The sequence below is a fragment of the Pygoscelis adeliae genome, unplaced genomic scaffold, assembly GCF_000699105.1.
Source record: "Pygoscelis adeliae isolate BGI_AS28 unplaced genomic scaffold, ASM69910v1 Scaffold67, whole genome shotgun sequence".
Lineage (NCBI taxonomy): Eukaryota > Metazoa > Chordata > Aves > Sphenisciformes > Spheniscidae > Pygoscelis > Pygoscelis adeliae.
Genome location: NW_008825271.1, coordinates 6,643,456 through 6,660,714, shown reverse-complemented (window position 1 = coordinate 6,660,714; position 17,259 = coordinate 6,643,456). Strand labels below are relative to the sequence as shown.

General features: G+C 45.0%; 1 protein-coding gene across 1 annotated transcript in view; it reads right to left on the bottom strand.

Annotated features, from left to right (window-relative positions):
• LOC103921823 (monocarboxylate transporter 2-like) overlaps positions 1-12,981 on the bottom strand; it is a 39,645-nt gene extending 26,664 nt beyond the window's left edge. The window contains exons 1-3 of the mRNA XM_009329849.1: positions 12,949-12,981; positions 12,256-12,328; positions 10,950-11,091 (exon numbers count right to left, since the gene is read on the bottom strand). Coding sequence (XP_009328124.1) covers positions 10,950-11,091; positions 12,256-12,328; positions 12,949-12,981 — 248 coding nt within the window. The remainder of the gene's footprint in view (positions 1-10,949; positions 11,092-12,255; positions 12,329-12,948) is intronic.
• Between the last annotated feature and the right edge of the window lie 4,278 nt (positions 12,982-17,259).

The following is a 17,259-nucleotide window of genomic DNA, read 5'->3' as shown; positions in this document are numbered from 1 at the left end:
CGCGGGCGTTAATTAAACCATCCTCAGTTATTTAAATGGAAATTATCTTCCCCCCCCCGCTGTGTTTTCACCAGCATCCCAGCTCTTTCCTCCCCCTTACAAAGTTGCGGGCTGCTCTCCTGTCCCCGTACCACTACATCACTGCAGACTTGTGCAGTTGTCCGCCCCCCGTTTATGTTCGCCAATTCGCTGTATATTCTAGTTTTTACGTTGAAGTCCCTTTGGGGAAACGTTAGCAGAGTTTGCTTTTGCTGGAAAGTTGCAGTTTTGCTACCAGACGTGCATCTGGCTCAACCTTGCCTCCCCCTGGCTTCAGTAACAGCCCCGCGGGTCTCGGAGGAATTCAGCTGCGTGCCCTCCCGGCCCCAGTTTGGGGGAAATTCATATGGAGATGGCAGGTGAGTGTCAGCGCCCTGCTTGTCTCCCACTCTGCCACCAGCCTTCTGGGAGAGGGAGACCTTCTTCCCTCCATGCGTAACCATGAAGATTGGGGTATGATTTGGGCAGATTTTACGAATCATTTTGGCAAAAGACATTTTGCCTGCAAATCGGTTACACTACCTGCACTGCAAATATGACCCTTTCTTCCCAGTTCCCCTAAGCAGAGCTTCCATTCCCCCTTAGCTTCTCTGTATTTTAAGGCTCAGACCAACTCTTCCCCAATCCCCTATAAAGCTGTATTTAGTCTGTTTTCAAAAAAGACAACCTAACACTCAAAAAACAAGCCACGCTAGTTAGGTGTGTGGAAATCAGCTGGTTTTAAAATCTGCATTTAAACACTGCTGCTGTTCACATTTTTCTTTCCTCCTCTTCTTCTTGAGCTGAACGCCGACAACGTGGCATTGTCACAGGGCGCAGCGGGCTTCCCCCTCCCGTTCCACCTAAGGCAGGAGGTCCCTGCCTGCCCGCACCCTCTGCATGGGGGTGCCGGGAGCCCTTCCCAGATTGTCCGGGAAAGAGCGAATCCCTGTGCTTGCGAGGGGCTCTGTAAGGCTTTGCTACTCTCCCGTCTCACACCCTGCTGGGCCGGTACACAGCTCTTCCCTCCCCAAGGACATGGGGAGACAAAGCTTGCTGCTCCAGGCTGGTGTTTCTTCTCTAATTTTGAATTAGATTTTAACAGCAGTACCACTTTTGGTTCGGGTACAAACATGTCGATCTCTAATGAAACGAGAAGGAGCTCCCTGCCTCCCTATTTCCGCCATCTCTCCAACACTCCCAAAACACATCCCGTGTCACTGTAAATCACATTTTTCTACATACGCAATTAAGCAATAATGGGGGGGGGGAATCAGTGCCTTGCTCAGTAATTTTCCTGGCACAGTTAATCTAGAACTTTAAAGATCTCCTTACAACACGTCTGTAAGATGTTTTATTACTACTATTCCTTTCTTTCTATAAAACTGAGTAAACTTAAAACGACCAGAAGACCTTTACTCTCAGGTGCAGGGTCACAGCGTGATGACCTGGAGAGTTTTGTTTTGGTACAGCCCAGACCCACTTTATGGGCCATAAAGATACCTGCTTTTACTGCATCGCTTGTACAATGTGCAGTCCTGCATGCACGAAGGCGCAGGGTGCAGTGGCGGGCAGTCTGCCATCGCAGGAGACAGTTAAAGTCTCTCCAGTATGAAAACCCTGTCTGCAGCTGAACAAGGGGATGGCCAAGGGGACAGGGCTGTTGTCTTCTCTTTTGCTACAGAGGGATGAGGGTTTGGATTAGTGGAGTTTTTCTAATAAATGGGAATTAAGTTTGTTTCAGCAGCCGGTTTCGGTGTTTTGCCAAAAATAAAAAATTGGCCCAAATCTAAACAAACACACCTGAGCTTGAACTTGGGCACATCCTTAGCATCAGTGCGGAGTGTGGGGAGGGCAGATGGAAATCCCTGGGAGCAGAGCGATGAAGAAGCAGCTACAACTCCAGCCATGACCTTGGCTGGAAGATGGGACAGTTTCCTTCTGGAGAAATGCTAGATTTGGTGTAACGTTGAAGAATTTCCTCTGCAGCAAACCCTGTCATGACACCTTCTGGGTAAATGTTCACACAAACTGGTGGCAAACTCAAAACTGAAGCAGGAAACCAATTGCAGCAGGAGACATTGGGGGGGGGAACAAATTATTTCTAAAGATGTCTGAAATCGATTAGTCTTTGCCCTCGTGTCGCTTCTCTGAAGAGATGCTCACAAACAAAGCACGACAGCCTGAGGGCAAGCAGAAACAGCAAGCAGAAATCTTGGGCTCACGAGGTCAAAAATGACTTCCTAGCAATTTGGGGAGACGGGCTCATCTCACAGTAGCTGCCTATGTGAGTGCTCCCCTCCCACTTTGGGAGCACAGCCCCCCCAGAGCCGGGCTCCGCTTACTCATCCACAGACAGCAGACGTTTCCTGGAGGGCAGGTTTTTTAATTTGTTGGCAAGCGGCAACAAAATTGATTAAAATTGCAAAATACCTTTTCAAATGACTCATTTCCCTATCGCAGCCCTCCATGTAAATAAGTGACTGCTATTGTATTCCCAGCGCTCCACTCCAGAGCTATTGAAAGAAGAGGGGCAAGGGGGGGGAAAGGAGCCGGGAGCAAGGCAGAATCTGAAACTCTTCCTCTATCCCCAAAAGAGCCCATTTTCCAAACTTTGCAAAGCTTTCCGTGACAGTTCCCATAGATATTTTAAGTCATGATTTTTAAATCAAATGAACTAACGTCCTTCACTTATTGAAGTCCAAGGTTGGTTAAACAATATTCAAAATATAAGGACACCAAAAAAAAAGTGACTAGTGTTGACAACGTGGGTGTTTTTTTTTCCCCTGGAAAAAAAAGGGGGAAAAAAAAACCCCAACCTGGGCTCCCCTGAGAATGGAAAGCATTTCTATTTATTCTCAGTGGACCACTTTGGTATTTGGAAAGAATTTTGTTCGAAGCCTTTTACGCAAGGCATTTTATTGCAGCCAAAGGTAGGAGCTACAACTCTATAACTCCAACAGTGTTTTTCCTTCACGGAGTCTTTGAAAGTCAATTAAAGACTTTAGAAATTGCTTCCACATTAAAGAAAAAAATCCATTCCTAGCTCTGCTGCATCAAAACAGCATCGGGTAAGTGGACACCTAAAGAGGTAATTCTGTACTTCTTTAAAGCGTCTGTGATTCTCACTTCTACGGCATACCCCATTTCTCAAAACTATTCCATGGTCATTTTCCATTTGCTCATAAAATGCATCAGCAGTGAAATCCAATCCATAACCACGGTTAAAATGGAGCTTCTGAATTTATGAATGAGATTATAAGCAGCAATTGTCCGCAAAACCAAAGGGCTGGCCCCCGTGGCCCAGGATGTGATACCATTACTTTCCTCAGTGCCATCTGTCTTAGGAGACAGATATCCTCGTCCTCTGAAAATAGGCCCACACATTTATGTTCCTAATAACAGTCTTAACTTTTTCCAAGGGATCAGTCCATACTAATATAGATTATTATAGAATCATAGAATGGTTTGGGTTGGAAGGGACCTTAAAAATCACCTAGTTCCAAGCCCCCTGCCATGGGCAGGGACATCTTCAACTAGATCAGGTTGCTTAAAGCCCCATCCAACCCGGCCTTCAACGCTTCCAGGGATGGGGCATCCACAACTTCTCTGGGCAACCTGTTCCAGTGCCTCACCACCCTCATAGGGAAGAATTTGGGAAAAGGTTTGACTTCAGCAAAATTCTTGGCTCTGGACCCCAGCCAGATGCAATCATGAAATGCAAGCCTGGGGACAGATCAATAGTTCCCTCCACAGCGAGTGCAGAATTACCCTTATCCCCCCCGTGCTCTCCTCACCGCTGAGCGTGACTGTGTTGATACAACACATTCCTCAGTGTTTAGCCACAAGACCTCCAGCATTCAGGGATTTACCACTAATATTTTCATGCTCGAGGTTTTAATTAAAGGGAACCTAACTCTGCCCGCCAGCTCCTGGGGTGCCGAGCAGCGGGAGGGATGCGGGCAGCACCCCACCAACACAGCACCCGTGCGTGCTCCAAATAGGGCACGTGGGTCAAGCACAGTCAATCCGCATCCCCTGACATCCCTATGGCTATTTTAGGGAGACCTTTAATTTCCACACAGCCTCTCCACAGCTGTGTGAAGTGCTGTGCTGCAGGCAGAGCCGCCAGCCCCACGCGTCCCTGCGCTTGGTGGCGGGGTGACACTGTGCGGAGCCAAGGGACATTGGTGCTGGTGCTGCTGGGAACCACCCAGGACACTGGCAGAACCTCGTGGCTCTGCTTTCCACTGAGTAATGTTTTACAAGGGGGTCAAGGAGAGGTCAAAACAGAAAGTTATGAAATGTCAAACTTGCTTTTTGCTCAGCCCCAGTATTAATAGCGCGGAGGCCAGGCAGACAGAAGGATTCATACGACATGAAATAACTCTCTCCAGAGCCAGCAAACCTCTTGGATGGCTCCAGCCCTGCGTCCGTGCCATCAAACCAACCAGGTGCATGAAGCATCGCTGCTGGCTGTGCTGATTTCCTGGAGATCATAAAATAAACTGAGCAGTGATATCACTTCTGTTTTTCCCCTGTTGCGGGAGTTTAATCAGCAGCCCAAACCAAAACATTTGTGTTGCTAAAAAGATGGTTACAATTAATCTAAATCTAATAACTGGAATGTTTTCACTGGGGAATTAAAACAAATTATTCCTTTGCTATTGCATCTTCTTCTCATTTACATTTTAATCCCAGTAGGATCTTGCTCTGTTATATTTGGAAAATGACTGTATAGAAAGGGAAAAACAACATGGTTGAAGTACTCAAAGATGCATCAAGAATTCAGCTATTAACTTTAATGGCAGAAGTCTGGCAATGCCAAGCCCTGAATGATTGAAATTTAGCACAAATACTGGGTTGTTGTTTTTTTCCAAACATCGCTGAATGCAGAGCCTGGTGGCATTTCAGATTGTGCACACAAACACGGGCAAACAAACAGCTGGGGCAGAAGGTTGTGTTGAAGGTGTAATTACACATTAGCCAGAGCAGAGCAGGTCACTCTTTCATTTGTACTGAAAGTAAAGGGGACTCTTTACTACAGGACATAGTGTGCAGAGAAAAACATCTGTATGGTAAAAACCACCCCGTGGTTCTCCACTCCCAGAGTCAAGCCCTATTTTCCTTGCTGTGAGGTTTTACCACAGGATAACGAGTTCATACCTTTTTGCTCAAGGTAAACACATAGTGAAGAAAGGCACTTTAGTGTTGTCAATGTAAAATTAGTACCGTATCCCGTCTTATTCCAATTTGCCTTACCTACTTTGTCTACCTGTTCTTATTTTGAAGCAAAAGCACACACAAAAATAAAGCGTTTACATTTCTGCCCTGTTAAGGATGGAAGGTCCTGGTGAACATGAACTGTTGTCACACAGGTACCCTGTTGGTCCCCAATTCCTGTCGGACTACCTGATCCCACCTGGTTACACCAGCAACAGAGGCAGCGGCTTCCTCTACCCCAGAGCATCTTCTGCCACTTTCAGCCAACTTACTTAGAGTCACTGCAAAATCCCAGTTTTACTTAAAATAATTATTTTTATGTGATCCTGTGCATCCCTTTACTTACAAAGATGTGAAATGATGGTAATGTACTAGGAAGGCAGCAACAAATGGTTTATCCGTGGAGTTGTTTCCAAGTGCACTATTTGCCCCTGCCTTGAGTTACCCCAACACATATTCCACGTGATGCCTGCTAAGTATCTTAGACCTGTTTGCTTATGATGCTACTTTACTCATTTTTCACCCTGAATGAATTTAGCTGATCTCCACAGGGTCACAGCTTGCAAACACGGAGAGAGTTTCTGGGTGATGGATGTACCCTCTGTGCACTGCAGCCCAAGCATGTGGGCTTGGGCTCACCTCCACTGAGCCCACGGGTCTCCTGTGGCTTCTGATGGAAATATTCTTGTGAGAGTTTCCTCACCCATTTCAGTGAAAAGGAACCAGGTTAGCAAAGATCTGCAGTTTAGAGTGTCAAAACTAATCCAACAAATTGTGACTGCAGGGTCCAAACACATCCAGCCCCTCCACAAGCACCTTCTCCAAGGCATGGCCCTAAGCAGCTGTGGCACAGCTGGGTCCAGAAGACCACCGCTGTCTCCAGCCCATCTCCAAAGCTGTCCTGCCACAAATAAACTCTCAAGTAGTGGTCTACAGGACAGAAGGAGGATCACCTGCCTCAGGGCTGCCTGAATAACACTTCAACAAGGTGGAGAGCTTTAGATCTCATTAAACCCTCCTGATGTTTGAGAGAGGAGAGATTTTGCAGGGATGCCATGAGGGCCCACTCCAGAACAGCAGAAAGCTGGCACTGCACGGTGTGGGCCGAGTCTGAATTGAGGGTCAGCAGCTCCTTGGCTTGGGGACAGGGGAATGTCACACTGGTTTGCAAGTAGTCTCTGGGACATGTTTGCAGGTCATAATACTGAGCCATTACATAATGCAGGTATTTTCCCAAAAAGTTAACCCCTCCTCACCCAAGTTCACAAGGTATTAGAGGGACAGTCAATTAAAGCTACAGAAGACTATCATAAAGAGGCAGCTGGGACTTTGCTGGGTTTTTTTCCCCATCAAACAAAACTCTTGTGACAAGTGATCATAACTCCACAAAGGCTTCTGCTCTTGCTGTGAGTTTCCCCAAGAAACCTTCCTCTAGGACTGTAGCATTCCAGGAGCAGTTACTGCTGTTTGCTGCATATATGTAAGGCACCTTTGATTTGCTCCAAGGACAAGGATGTACCAAGCAGAAGCAAATTTTGGCTGATACGGCACAGCTCTCATCACCAGTGAGGCTGCTAGACACTGGAAGAGAGCGGGTGGGAAGCAGGACTGCGGGATAAAGTCTGCAGCCACTCTGCACATAACCAGCTCCTCTTCATGGGATGGAGGACACCCAGCGAGCTCCTTCATTACTTTTCAAATGTAGTCAAATGTTGGGGTATGGAAACAAGAAACAGAATCAAACATGGGAAGAGATTAGTTCATGAGTCACGCGGTGCAGCTAGCTGTGTATAACCCTCTGTGCCCTTAACACAGGGTGATGCAATACTCAATATTACTGTAGGTAAACTCAGCTGGTCTCCTGTGCCTGCATTTTCTTGTGTTGCTTTGTCCTTCTGGCTGACCGTTGTCCAGCAGATCAAGCACGATGCTTTAGTATTAACTTTCAAGGTCTTACACAGATTGTTCTTTAGGAGCTTGCTGAACTTTTGACACTGTACATCCATGTTACCCCACAAGATCAAAAAGAGGAGACTTTTGGTCCAAGTGTACTATTTGCTCAAGCTTGCTGTAATCCCGGGTTTACAGACTGACCTTCCCAAGAGCCCCCTAAGTGCCACAGAAATGACTCCTCATAAGACAGGCTTCAAAGATGAACCTATTATCTAGGTCGTGTTTATAGGGCACTCCATCACTTAACATTCCTGGAGGCTTTTGTGAAACCAAGTGTTTACAGACACAGAATTAATTTCTACAATTTCATTTGGTTCTCAGCCCCCTTTCCTAAATACTATGCTTGGGGCTGAAATTTTCCAGACTTCTAATGCTATAGATCAGCAGATCAAACTTCGCAGCTGAAAGATTAAATCCTGGCTGCACTAAAGGTGATGGCAAGGTGCCTGCTGACTTCAGTGCAGCCAAAGTTTCACCCAGAAACGATATTCAATGTTAATGTTTGTTGAAGCTTTTTTTTTTTAATTACTCAAGTGCAAAGAAACACACGCTGTCCTAAAAGACTACTTTGTAAACAGTTAGCTGTACAATTTCTGAATATTGTAAAACTAAAGTTAGTGTTTAAAGGCATAATTCTCCCTGAAGGGATCCCCTGCATGCCCTCAACCACTCTGGGCAGGCTTTGCTGGTGCTTTCCTCCTCTCTCAAACACAGCATGCAGCTTCACTGGATGCTACAGAATTGTTCTAGATGTAGCTGGTGTAGCTGAAAGGAAGATCAAACTGAGTATTCAATTACTTATGCTCTCAAAGATATTTATTCCCCAAGATGAAACTCCTAAATCTGTTGTTATTGCCATTCCCTCTTCTATCACTATTAGCATGCTGCTGCTTTCAGATCTATGGAGATGTCAACACCATTTACTGGAAACAACAACTGAAAGATGAGAACATGACAGGGAAATGTTTAGAATTATTAATCATCCGCAAGAACAGAGGACATAATTGATCTTCCTTAATTCTAGAAGAGTCTATAATCGTTTCACAGGGATTTTTCCTAAGACTTTTTTTTCAAGATCTATTTCTTTCATAGTTTTGTTTTTTTTTTTAACCCAGATGCTACAGTGATTTAAAAACTGAGTGAGGTGAAGAGCGACCGCTACCACACCACAGGACAGATCCCCAGAGAGGAAGGGTGCTCGTGCAGCAATAAACACAAGTGTTTGTGAGAACGCCAGGAAAGGTGGGACAGGCAGGACCCCCCTGCCAGCACTGCATTCTTAACCCAAAGTCTGTGTAAAGGTAAATGCAACGCTGAAAAGGAAAAGTCATCTTGCTTCACAGCATCTCATTTTTTCCTGCTTATGCGGACACCCTCCTGTTGTTACATGCGACATCTGGGAAAGTCAGGCGCTTGCACGCTCGGCTGCAGCTTATAATGATAGCTCTGCAGCAATAAGATTTTATAAAAGTCTGTGTTTAAAGATGGGAAGATCAATGATGAAAACCACAAGTTTTATACTGTAACGGCTTCTTCCCCCATCAAGATCACTGACAGCAGTTCCCTTGCTGTACTCTCCTCTGTATCTTCATTCAGGTGTCGAGGGCCCTAGCTCAGAGAACGTGGAAAACAAAAAGCCAGAAATCTCAACCAATCTGAGACATCTCTAATGTTCAGTGCTCAGTTTCAGACATCCAATTTTCAGAGGGCCTGAACAGCCACCCTAAGGGAACAAGCCCTCTAGCAGCCCCACACAGCCTGAATCGCTTTTCAGTCTCGCTCAGACTCCATTAGCCCTTCTCAGCTCCTGACATGAAACCACCAGAGTCAAACAGCAGCCACAGACTAAACATTCATTGTTTCAAGGGGAAATAGGTGCTCAGTAGAGCTGTTGATGCAATAAACCTGGAAAGTGAACTTTTCTGTCCATCTGCAGCAGAAACCGTAGCCCAAAGAGCCCAACGAAACCTCCTCGCTGCCCGGCCGATCAACTCCAGCCAGACCTGAGAAGGCTCTTCCTGCAAGCAGGGAAGCAACTCGTCCCTCACACCTCTCTGGTCATGTGCATCCCAAACCCCAAGCGTGCCAGCCACCCCCAAGTACCGATGTCGCTAGCCCGCTGGGAACAGGCTGAGACCAGCTGCTGGCTCGGTGGCAGTAGGAGCCTTCAGTCTCCCCTGACAAGGGCTGGATTTGAATCAGTAAGTAAAAAGTCACTTGCTCCCGTGCCAGCTTTCCAAGGCACGCAGTCGTCTTGGGAATCACATGCTCAATAACACTAGGCATGAGCTGTCAAAAGAGTAAAGACACAGGTTGTCCGTGGAGTCACAGGCATTGCTCAGGGCACTGACAGAGTGACATGTATCACTGTCCCGAGTGCCAGGTGAGCCTTACAGAAATTTTCTCCTTTCACCTTAATCCGTCCCATATCAGATGACAAAACATCTCTTCTTTTTATTGCAATGTAAAACCAGTTCCTAAAGTACACAAGATGAGTATGCACGACTTCTTTACACAGGGTGTACCCTGGCGTTTGTAGTGTGCGACCCAGGAAGCCTCCAAACCGCAGCGTCCTGAGGGTGGCGGGGCACCAAGAGGACCCCTCCATGTAAAACTTGTTTGTAATATTCTTTCCCAAAGTGTGTGTCACGGACCTTGTTTGAGGAAGAATACAGGTTTGGGTAGATACGAGTTGGTGTGGCTATTCTTGTGTTCTTAAGTGTTAATCCTATTACGTTTCACCCTTGCAAAACAAGCTAAGAAGAACCAAGAGCCTGCTAAAAGCCCAGCAATAACCTCCAGCAGCCGCACCTCACAGGCATCAGCAACCTAAAGCAAGATGGTCCTCTGCTAACCATTAACAGCAAGATACACACCAGCTACTCAGATCAAAGTGGCAGACTGATACTTGGCATCAGTATCTGAGGCAAACATCCCCCTGAGAATTTCCACTTGGTGATTTCATTATGAGGACAAGCAATACCTTCCCACAACCTTTGCACAACGGCAACTTTTGCAGCTGAGGTGCAGGCACTCAGTGAATGTTTTAACTTGAAGTAACCAGTGGACACATTTGTCCTTTCAGAAAGATTCTGCAGAGAGAACTCTCAAACATCATCCCTTAATAAATGACTTGCAGCAAGATTTGAGCAACAGAATTAGGGAATATTTACATGCTATCTCAAGATTTACATGCATGTATGCCATGCCTGTTCATGAGCAAAACTTCAGGTTTCAAGCTTCCAGCATCTTCTCTACAATCATGAGTGCAAGAAATACATTTTTTTGTTTCAAAAAGAAAGCCAAGAATATGAACAGAACAAAAGATGCAATACTAAATATGCTGAAATAACTGTCCAAGACTAAAATAATTCCACCATGGCCAAGCCTCCACCCACACATAGCAAGATTTCTGATGAAATAATGAAAATTGGTGACATCATATATGTTGTCAATAAAATACTCAGCAGTACTGGTTTTCTCTGTTTTGCCAATGTACATCATCAGAAAACAGAGAGACAAACTTGCAGTTAGAGCTTTCCAAGAACTTTCTCAAAGGAATATATTCACCCCTCCCCTTTTGGTGTAGAGATCCGACCTCCTCTTTTCCCAAGAAAGATACGGTCTTGCTTCACTTACCTCCTCCGTAGGTGGTAGCACACATGATGGATGTTATCCAGGCAATCTGGCTGTAGGAGATGCTGTAAACAGCCTGGAGCTCTTTAAAGTAGATTGTGAAAGCTTTAGGAAAGGTATATGCAAACCCAATTGAGATGGAGGCTCCGAACACCACTGCCCACCCCCATCCGCCGTCAGGGGGTACGTAGCCCAGGTCTGAAGGGACTGGAGGAGACATGGTCAATCCAGATTTCAGAGCAAAAACAACTTTCTGGTGTCCTGCAGAGCAAAGGATATGTGTGTTTTACAGTATATGCATATCGTGTAATCAGGCATCATTTTGAAGTATAGTAAAACAATTTAGAGGTACAGAGGATCACCCACTCTTGAAGCCTTGACCTTTTGCTGGATATTAACAGATTTATTGTTCAGTTCTAACACAATCAAAATCACCCTTCCCTTTCCAATAACCCTGTCCATCCCTTCCACCTGTATTTTAAATACACACCCTCAAAACACTCCCATGGCTTCTGTGTTCAGGGATGGACCTCATTCAGAACTGAAGTTAATGCCTCCATTTTCTCTTCCACATCCAGCCGGTAGCTCGGTGTCTCACCTCGGGAGATGGCGTCTGTAGGTTGCCCCTGTCACAGTTGCTCAGCCTGTCCCTCCGGAGAGAAGCAGATGCCACAGTTGTACCGTTTTTAGGGTAAACGCGTCATTGTGTATTTTTCAGATGTGGGTGGAAAACCTTATGATTTCAGGTTATCCCTGCTTAAAAGAATAATTCCCATTACGTGAGCAGCAGGCGATCGGCCCCCCAGCGTGTCCAACTCCCCTGTTCTGCAGGGGGACGAGGCTCTCTTGGCTGCTCGCTTCCCCCGAGCCAACAAGCAAACTGCGAGCAACCGCTTGCAAAAAGAGGCTGAAGTTTCTTTCTACTTAGGGGCAGCAATTCCTCTTGTGCCTGGCGCCTGCCAGGCTAGCAGATTATGCTCAGGAGCAACACAGATCAAAGAGGGCATTCACTCATTTGCATTCTTCCCATTTTCCCTGGCCATTAAAATAAAACGAGGGTAAAGAGAAAAAAAAAGTAAATCCTACGGGCCTCTCAGGAGTTAATCCACAAGTCTCCTCTCAAGGTCAAGACATTAGACCAGAGGGGAGAGGAGAAGGTCCCGCAGCAAAGGGTACCAGGTAGGTACACCTGCATCTTTGCAGATAAAAGGCGGTTTATTGCCCTTATATACTGCAAACTCGGAAGCAAGGGAAGCTGATAGGAAAAGGCATCATCAGAGCTAATGGGAAGGACCAGACACAGACACCAGCTGGACACATTTTGCTGAACCTCAGGGGTAGTAGTCAGCTAACTAGGGAGAGAAGGACCTTTGCTCATCTTGCAAAAAAAAGGAAAAAACCACCATAGGAAAAGTACAGCGTCACTTGCATCTATTTGAGAGTCCACTGCCTCTTCGGAGTTGCAGTTTGGATTCAAACTGTAAGTAGGGGGACACCACTGGAACAGTAGGAAAAAAAAATATTATTTTAAGCTAGTGATGTGCCTACAGATATACTCCTGAACTCATGCTTTCTTTCATCTACTTTTACAGCTGTTAAGTGATAACAGTAATATGGGGCCCTTACACTACAGGCTTCAAGCTCCCCCTATGTCTGGACAACTGTTGCAGGTGCAGTAGATGGAGAGAGATTATCTCCTCTCCAGCCTCAGCAGCATGCTGGGGCACCCCCAGATTGTGAACTGAACACACAGCATTAAGACAAGGAGCTGAAAGCCAGTTCAAGAACACTGTATAAACATGATGAGATCTGGTTCATAAACTCTCAAACTGCCACAAGCATTTATTCCCTGCTCCTCTCGTGAAGACATTGTCCCAGAGCCTCCCGCTTCTCATTGTTAATAACATACCATCTAACTCAAGTTTATCTACTTATATTTTATAATGTTTTTGTGCTGATGGCATTATACAGCTCAAAGGCTTTCTCCTCTTCCCTGGTGCTATCCTCTGATGGTTTTACTGAGAGTAATCATATCCCTTTCAGCCCTTACTTCACCTAGGTAAAGAAGCTGTGTTTTTCCCCTCTCCTTAACAAGGACCGTGGGAACAGAGAACCTACCTTCCCCTGGTTACCCGTGTCCACACTGCCCATCGCTTTGGTGGCAACTAAAGGTGGCGAAAGGGAAAACAGCCCCAACCAAGGAAAATACTACATTGCTTTTGGATGAGATTTCCACATACATCAGGAAACACAGGGGTGAGTTTAGGAAGCCCTTTGTAAAATACTTATCAGACCTCCATTGAAAGTTCTCAATTCCCCCTGAAGATAATTGTTACTTTTTCCTATCACAACCTTTATTCACTCTCTTTTTTATCAGAGACTGAGACTGTTCACCTCCTTTTACATTTTATTTAAGGGAATTTATGTAAGCCCATGCTCAGTGTTGCAAAGGCATCACTACTGGTTCTGGAGGCCCTCAAAGGTTACTCTGGAGAAAGATCACCACACGTCAGTCTCATTCTCATCCTCCTCCCTCAGAATCCACTACCAGCCACTGTGGGCGAGAAGGACTTGTGGTCAGATCCAGTCTAACAGCCCATAGCAATTGCACTGCACGTGTGGCTGCAAGCTTTGCTCCACCGAGACCCACGTGAGGGTTCATTACCATTTATAGCCCAGGATCTTCACTGGAAGATGAGAAGAAGGTGTGGTGGAAGAAGTCCTTTTGCCTAATCGCCCTTCAAATTAAAGTCAGTTTATTCCACTGCTTGTCCAGGATTATCGCAGGTACGTCCGCACAGGCACGTCCTAGCAGGCACGGCCGCTGCTCACGTTTTGAGGTGGCCACATGCCTGCAAGTTTGGGGCAGGAGCTGTGCAGCCACATGAGAGCCGTGCTGTGCTCCAGCTAGCAAGTGTGCGTGCTCCAGCTGGTGTGCGTGGAAACAGGCAGGTAGAGAAACCCACGTCAGTCTGTACCCCCACTCAGAAGCACTCTTTAAATGGGCCAAGGGCTGCTGCACTCTTCACTTAGTTGCTCCGGGGGCCACCTGGCAAATGCACACGTAAGAACTACGCAACTCTTAACATAGAAGAAAACCCCTATGGCCCTAGACCTCTGTCCAAAGCAGACGAGCAAAACCCAGTTGTAACTGGAGGAAACATTAGTCCAAAATACTAATATTTAATAAATCCAGTCTTGAAGAACTCTAATTTCTACCTGGATAGGATTGTAACCAGGGTTGCAAGTTGTTGGGTTTTCTGAGATTTCATTGCTATATCAAGAGAAGACCAACTAAGAAGTCTTTTACAACAACAAAATAATAAACAATAATGAGAATATCCTATTACACTATGAGGGATGCTATGTTATGTTATAATTTCAGTAGCAAGGAAGATTGCACTTGCAAAGTTTCTCCTGTTCTGATATTAAGTAACAAAATGGTCTGATAGAAATTCGTGGAACGTTATTTTTCCATTACAGGCATCCAGAATATATGGAACAAGTTATTCTGATGCAGAATCTATTATCCCCCATCATCTAAGTTTTTCCATAGAAAAAAAATAATTGTCTTTTAGAATTATGTTAGCTATACTTCATTACTGTAGGGTGGGGTTTTAAAAGAAAACCCAAGTTAAAGAGTAATAGTGGTGATGTTGGAATAACTGTCCATTGACAAGATGTTTAAGAGCTTTTATTCCTTATCAAATATGCACTTCATTGCACTGTTTCCATTTATGGCTATTCTACGGAATTTAGGCCATTCAAATATTATGGAGAATACCAAACTCCCAAAAACATTGACATATCCTAGCGGTTCTGAAATTAGACAAAATAAAATTAAGGGGTGAGCATAGTGAGGACATTTCCTTATTTAACATTATGTTTGGTATTCACAATCTACCAAAGTTTAGGATATGTAAAAATTCTCAGTCCCCTCAAATTAAAATCTTTTTTGGCAGTCCTTTAAAAAGGTTGAGCCTGAACTTTAAATATATTTTCAGGGATTAACAAGAAAGGTTATTTTTTATTACCACCAATTCATTCTACTTGTAAAACTGTGACTAATTGTACACCACCTTTAAAAGTCTGACATTATGAATATATTTGTTCATTTAATTTCATTTTCTGTTTAATAGGAGATTCATTGAGAAGGTGTTAGCATAAAATCAGATTATGGTAGCTTCATTCTCCAGGTTTTCTATATCAAGGCTAATTCTTACATAATACAAAAAACCAAAGAGAGGAACTGACGTTAAAAGAAAATGTAGTGTACACTAAAAAATAAAAATCACATCAGTGGACTCTTACTTTCCTGACTGTAAAACAAGGCTTCTAAAGGCTGACTTGGAGGACCGAACTTTAGGGATTAATTTAACAGAGTTTAATAGCCTGAGCAATGTGATACATTCACATTCTCCCCTCGTTCCTCCTGTGGCACCCCCATGGTTTGTGGGGACATCAGCACTAAGGAGGGCCCAGGACCCTTCTCGCATGGTGCGTTACCCCTTCCATTACCACCCACTTAGCCACGTCTTTGTCACCTTAAAGTTTCTCTGCACCAGCCCCCCATCTCCTACAGGTTTGCTCTTAATTTCCATGTGGCACCATAGCAGCTCCTTCTCCAATATCCACTTCAAGGAAATCTTTTACGTTTTGATTTTCCTTTTTAATAACTATTCTCTAAACTGTTTGATGTCCTCTGGAAAGCCCTTGTTTTCTGATGTCAATGCCCGTTTACCTCCAGGCCCACACTTGTTTTTTCCCCCTCAGTATTGTTCAGGCCCTGCCACACTACTGAAGCAGAATTACAGACCTATAATTTTCCAGGTCATATTTAAACCAATAGAGACATTACATTTCATTTGATGTTCTCCAGTTGCATTTCACGTGGAATTTCATTTGTCAGCTCTTTGAGATCATCCCATCTCACCCCATCCTTGACAGGTTTTATCTTTGCTTTACCCAGAGGGCATTGAAACCCCCGCCTTTTTATTCCCCTTTTATTGTAGCAGAGGAAAATCCTGAGAGTTGCCTTTGTATAGCCATAGTCTGACTCAAATTCACTTGTAGGCTCTCTCATTTTACCCCTCTTTCCTTTTCGTGAAGTTATACATGTCTGGACTTCCCATTTCTCCATCCACCATTCCCTATAGGCTTCCTGCTTTATTCCTGTTACTTTTTTTAGAGTTAGTTATTCATTGGTCACATCTGGGTCGTCTTTATCCACTATTCTTCCCTTCTCTTTAGGAAACTGGTTGAGCTTACTATCAACAACTTCAAAATAAAGAAATTCCAGGTCTCTTGCACAATCAAGGCCCTTACGTCTCAATCCAGCTGGTATTACCAGCTTTTTTCCTCAATTTATTGAACTTTTGTATATGTTAGTTCCAAAAGTCAATCACAGTCCTCCATTCTGTAAGCCAAATCAACTGGGGAGTATTCTCAGACTACACAGTTATTTTCTACAACACTTGTTTTATTTGGCTGGGGTTTTTCGGTTGTTAAATGAGGGCACCATGACAAATCAAAACCAAGTCTAATGCAGCTTCACCTGTTGATCCAGGGATTCCCTGGTGCCAAGTTTCCCTCAACCCAAGCCAGCCACCATGCACCAGACATACAAACTCACTAACCGCCATTCAGTGGGACTGCTCTCTCTTCGGCAGAGGTGGGTACCACTCAGACTCCCCTCCCTGTGGCACTCCGGTTGCTGGCTCCCCTGGCAGCGACCCGCTCAGCTTTTAAAGCCATGCTTAACTCTTCCCCCACCCCAGATGCAGCTGAGATCAAAGGTTGAGATCAGAGGCTGTATCCTCAGATGCGAGACCTTTCTGTAACTTGCAACACCCTCTGACAGCCGACCCCTCAAGTTACATCCAAAGGCAATCGCATCCCACATTAACTAACCTTTCATGAACAGGGATGGCCCTTCGCCCACCAGGGACAAATTCAGGGCAAACACTCCATTTGCAGTGCTCAGAGTGCTGACCTCTCTCAGATCTCTGTGGATGTTAATAAATTATTTGTCAGATATCCTCTTTCCTTCCTCCTTCTCTTCCCTGTACATATTAACTTATTCTTTCGGCATGACACGTTTCTGCAGGCTCTGCTCCCGCTCTCCTCCGGGGATATTTGCATATGGAGAGCCCCTATCTTCACCCATCCTGCTATAGCAATTTTAACCTTCTGGCTGAAATCCCCTTGCATGACCTCTGGGTCACCTAAAATCCTACGTCAGGCTTATTTTGATAACTCAAGAACAAATGAAGGGATTCAGAGGCCATGGCAACACTTATCAAGGGGTGAATTTCACCCTGGACTGAGGGAAGGGGGTAGAGAAAGTTCCTGAATTTCTTGCCAGTAACCGAGCAGTTGACTTGGACTAGTGAGCGAGCAATGTCCACAGCGCGAGTCCGCGCTTTGCAG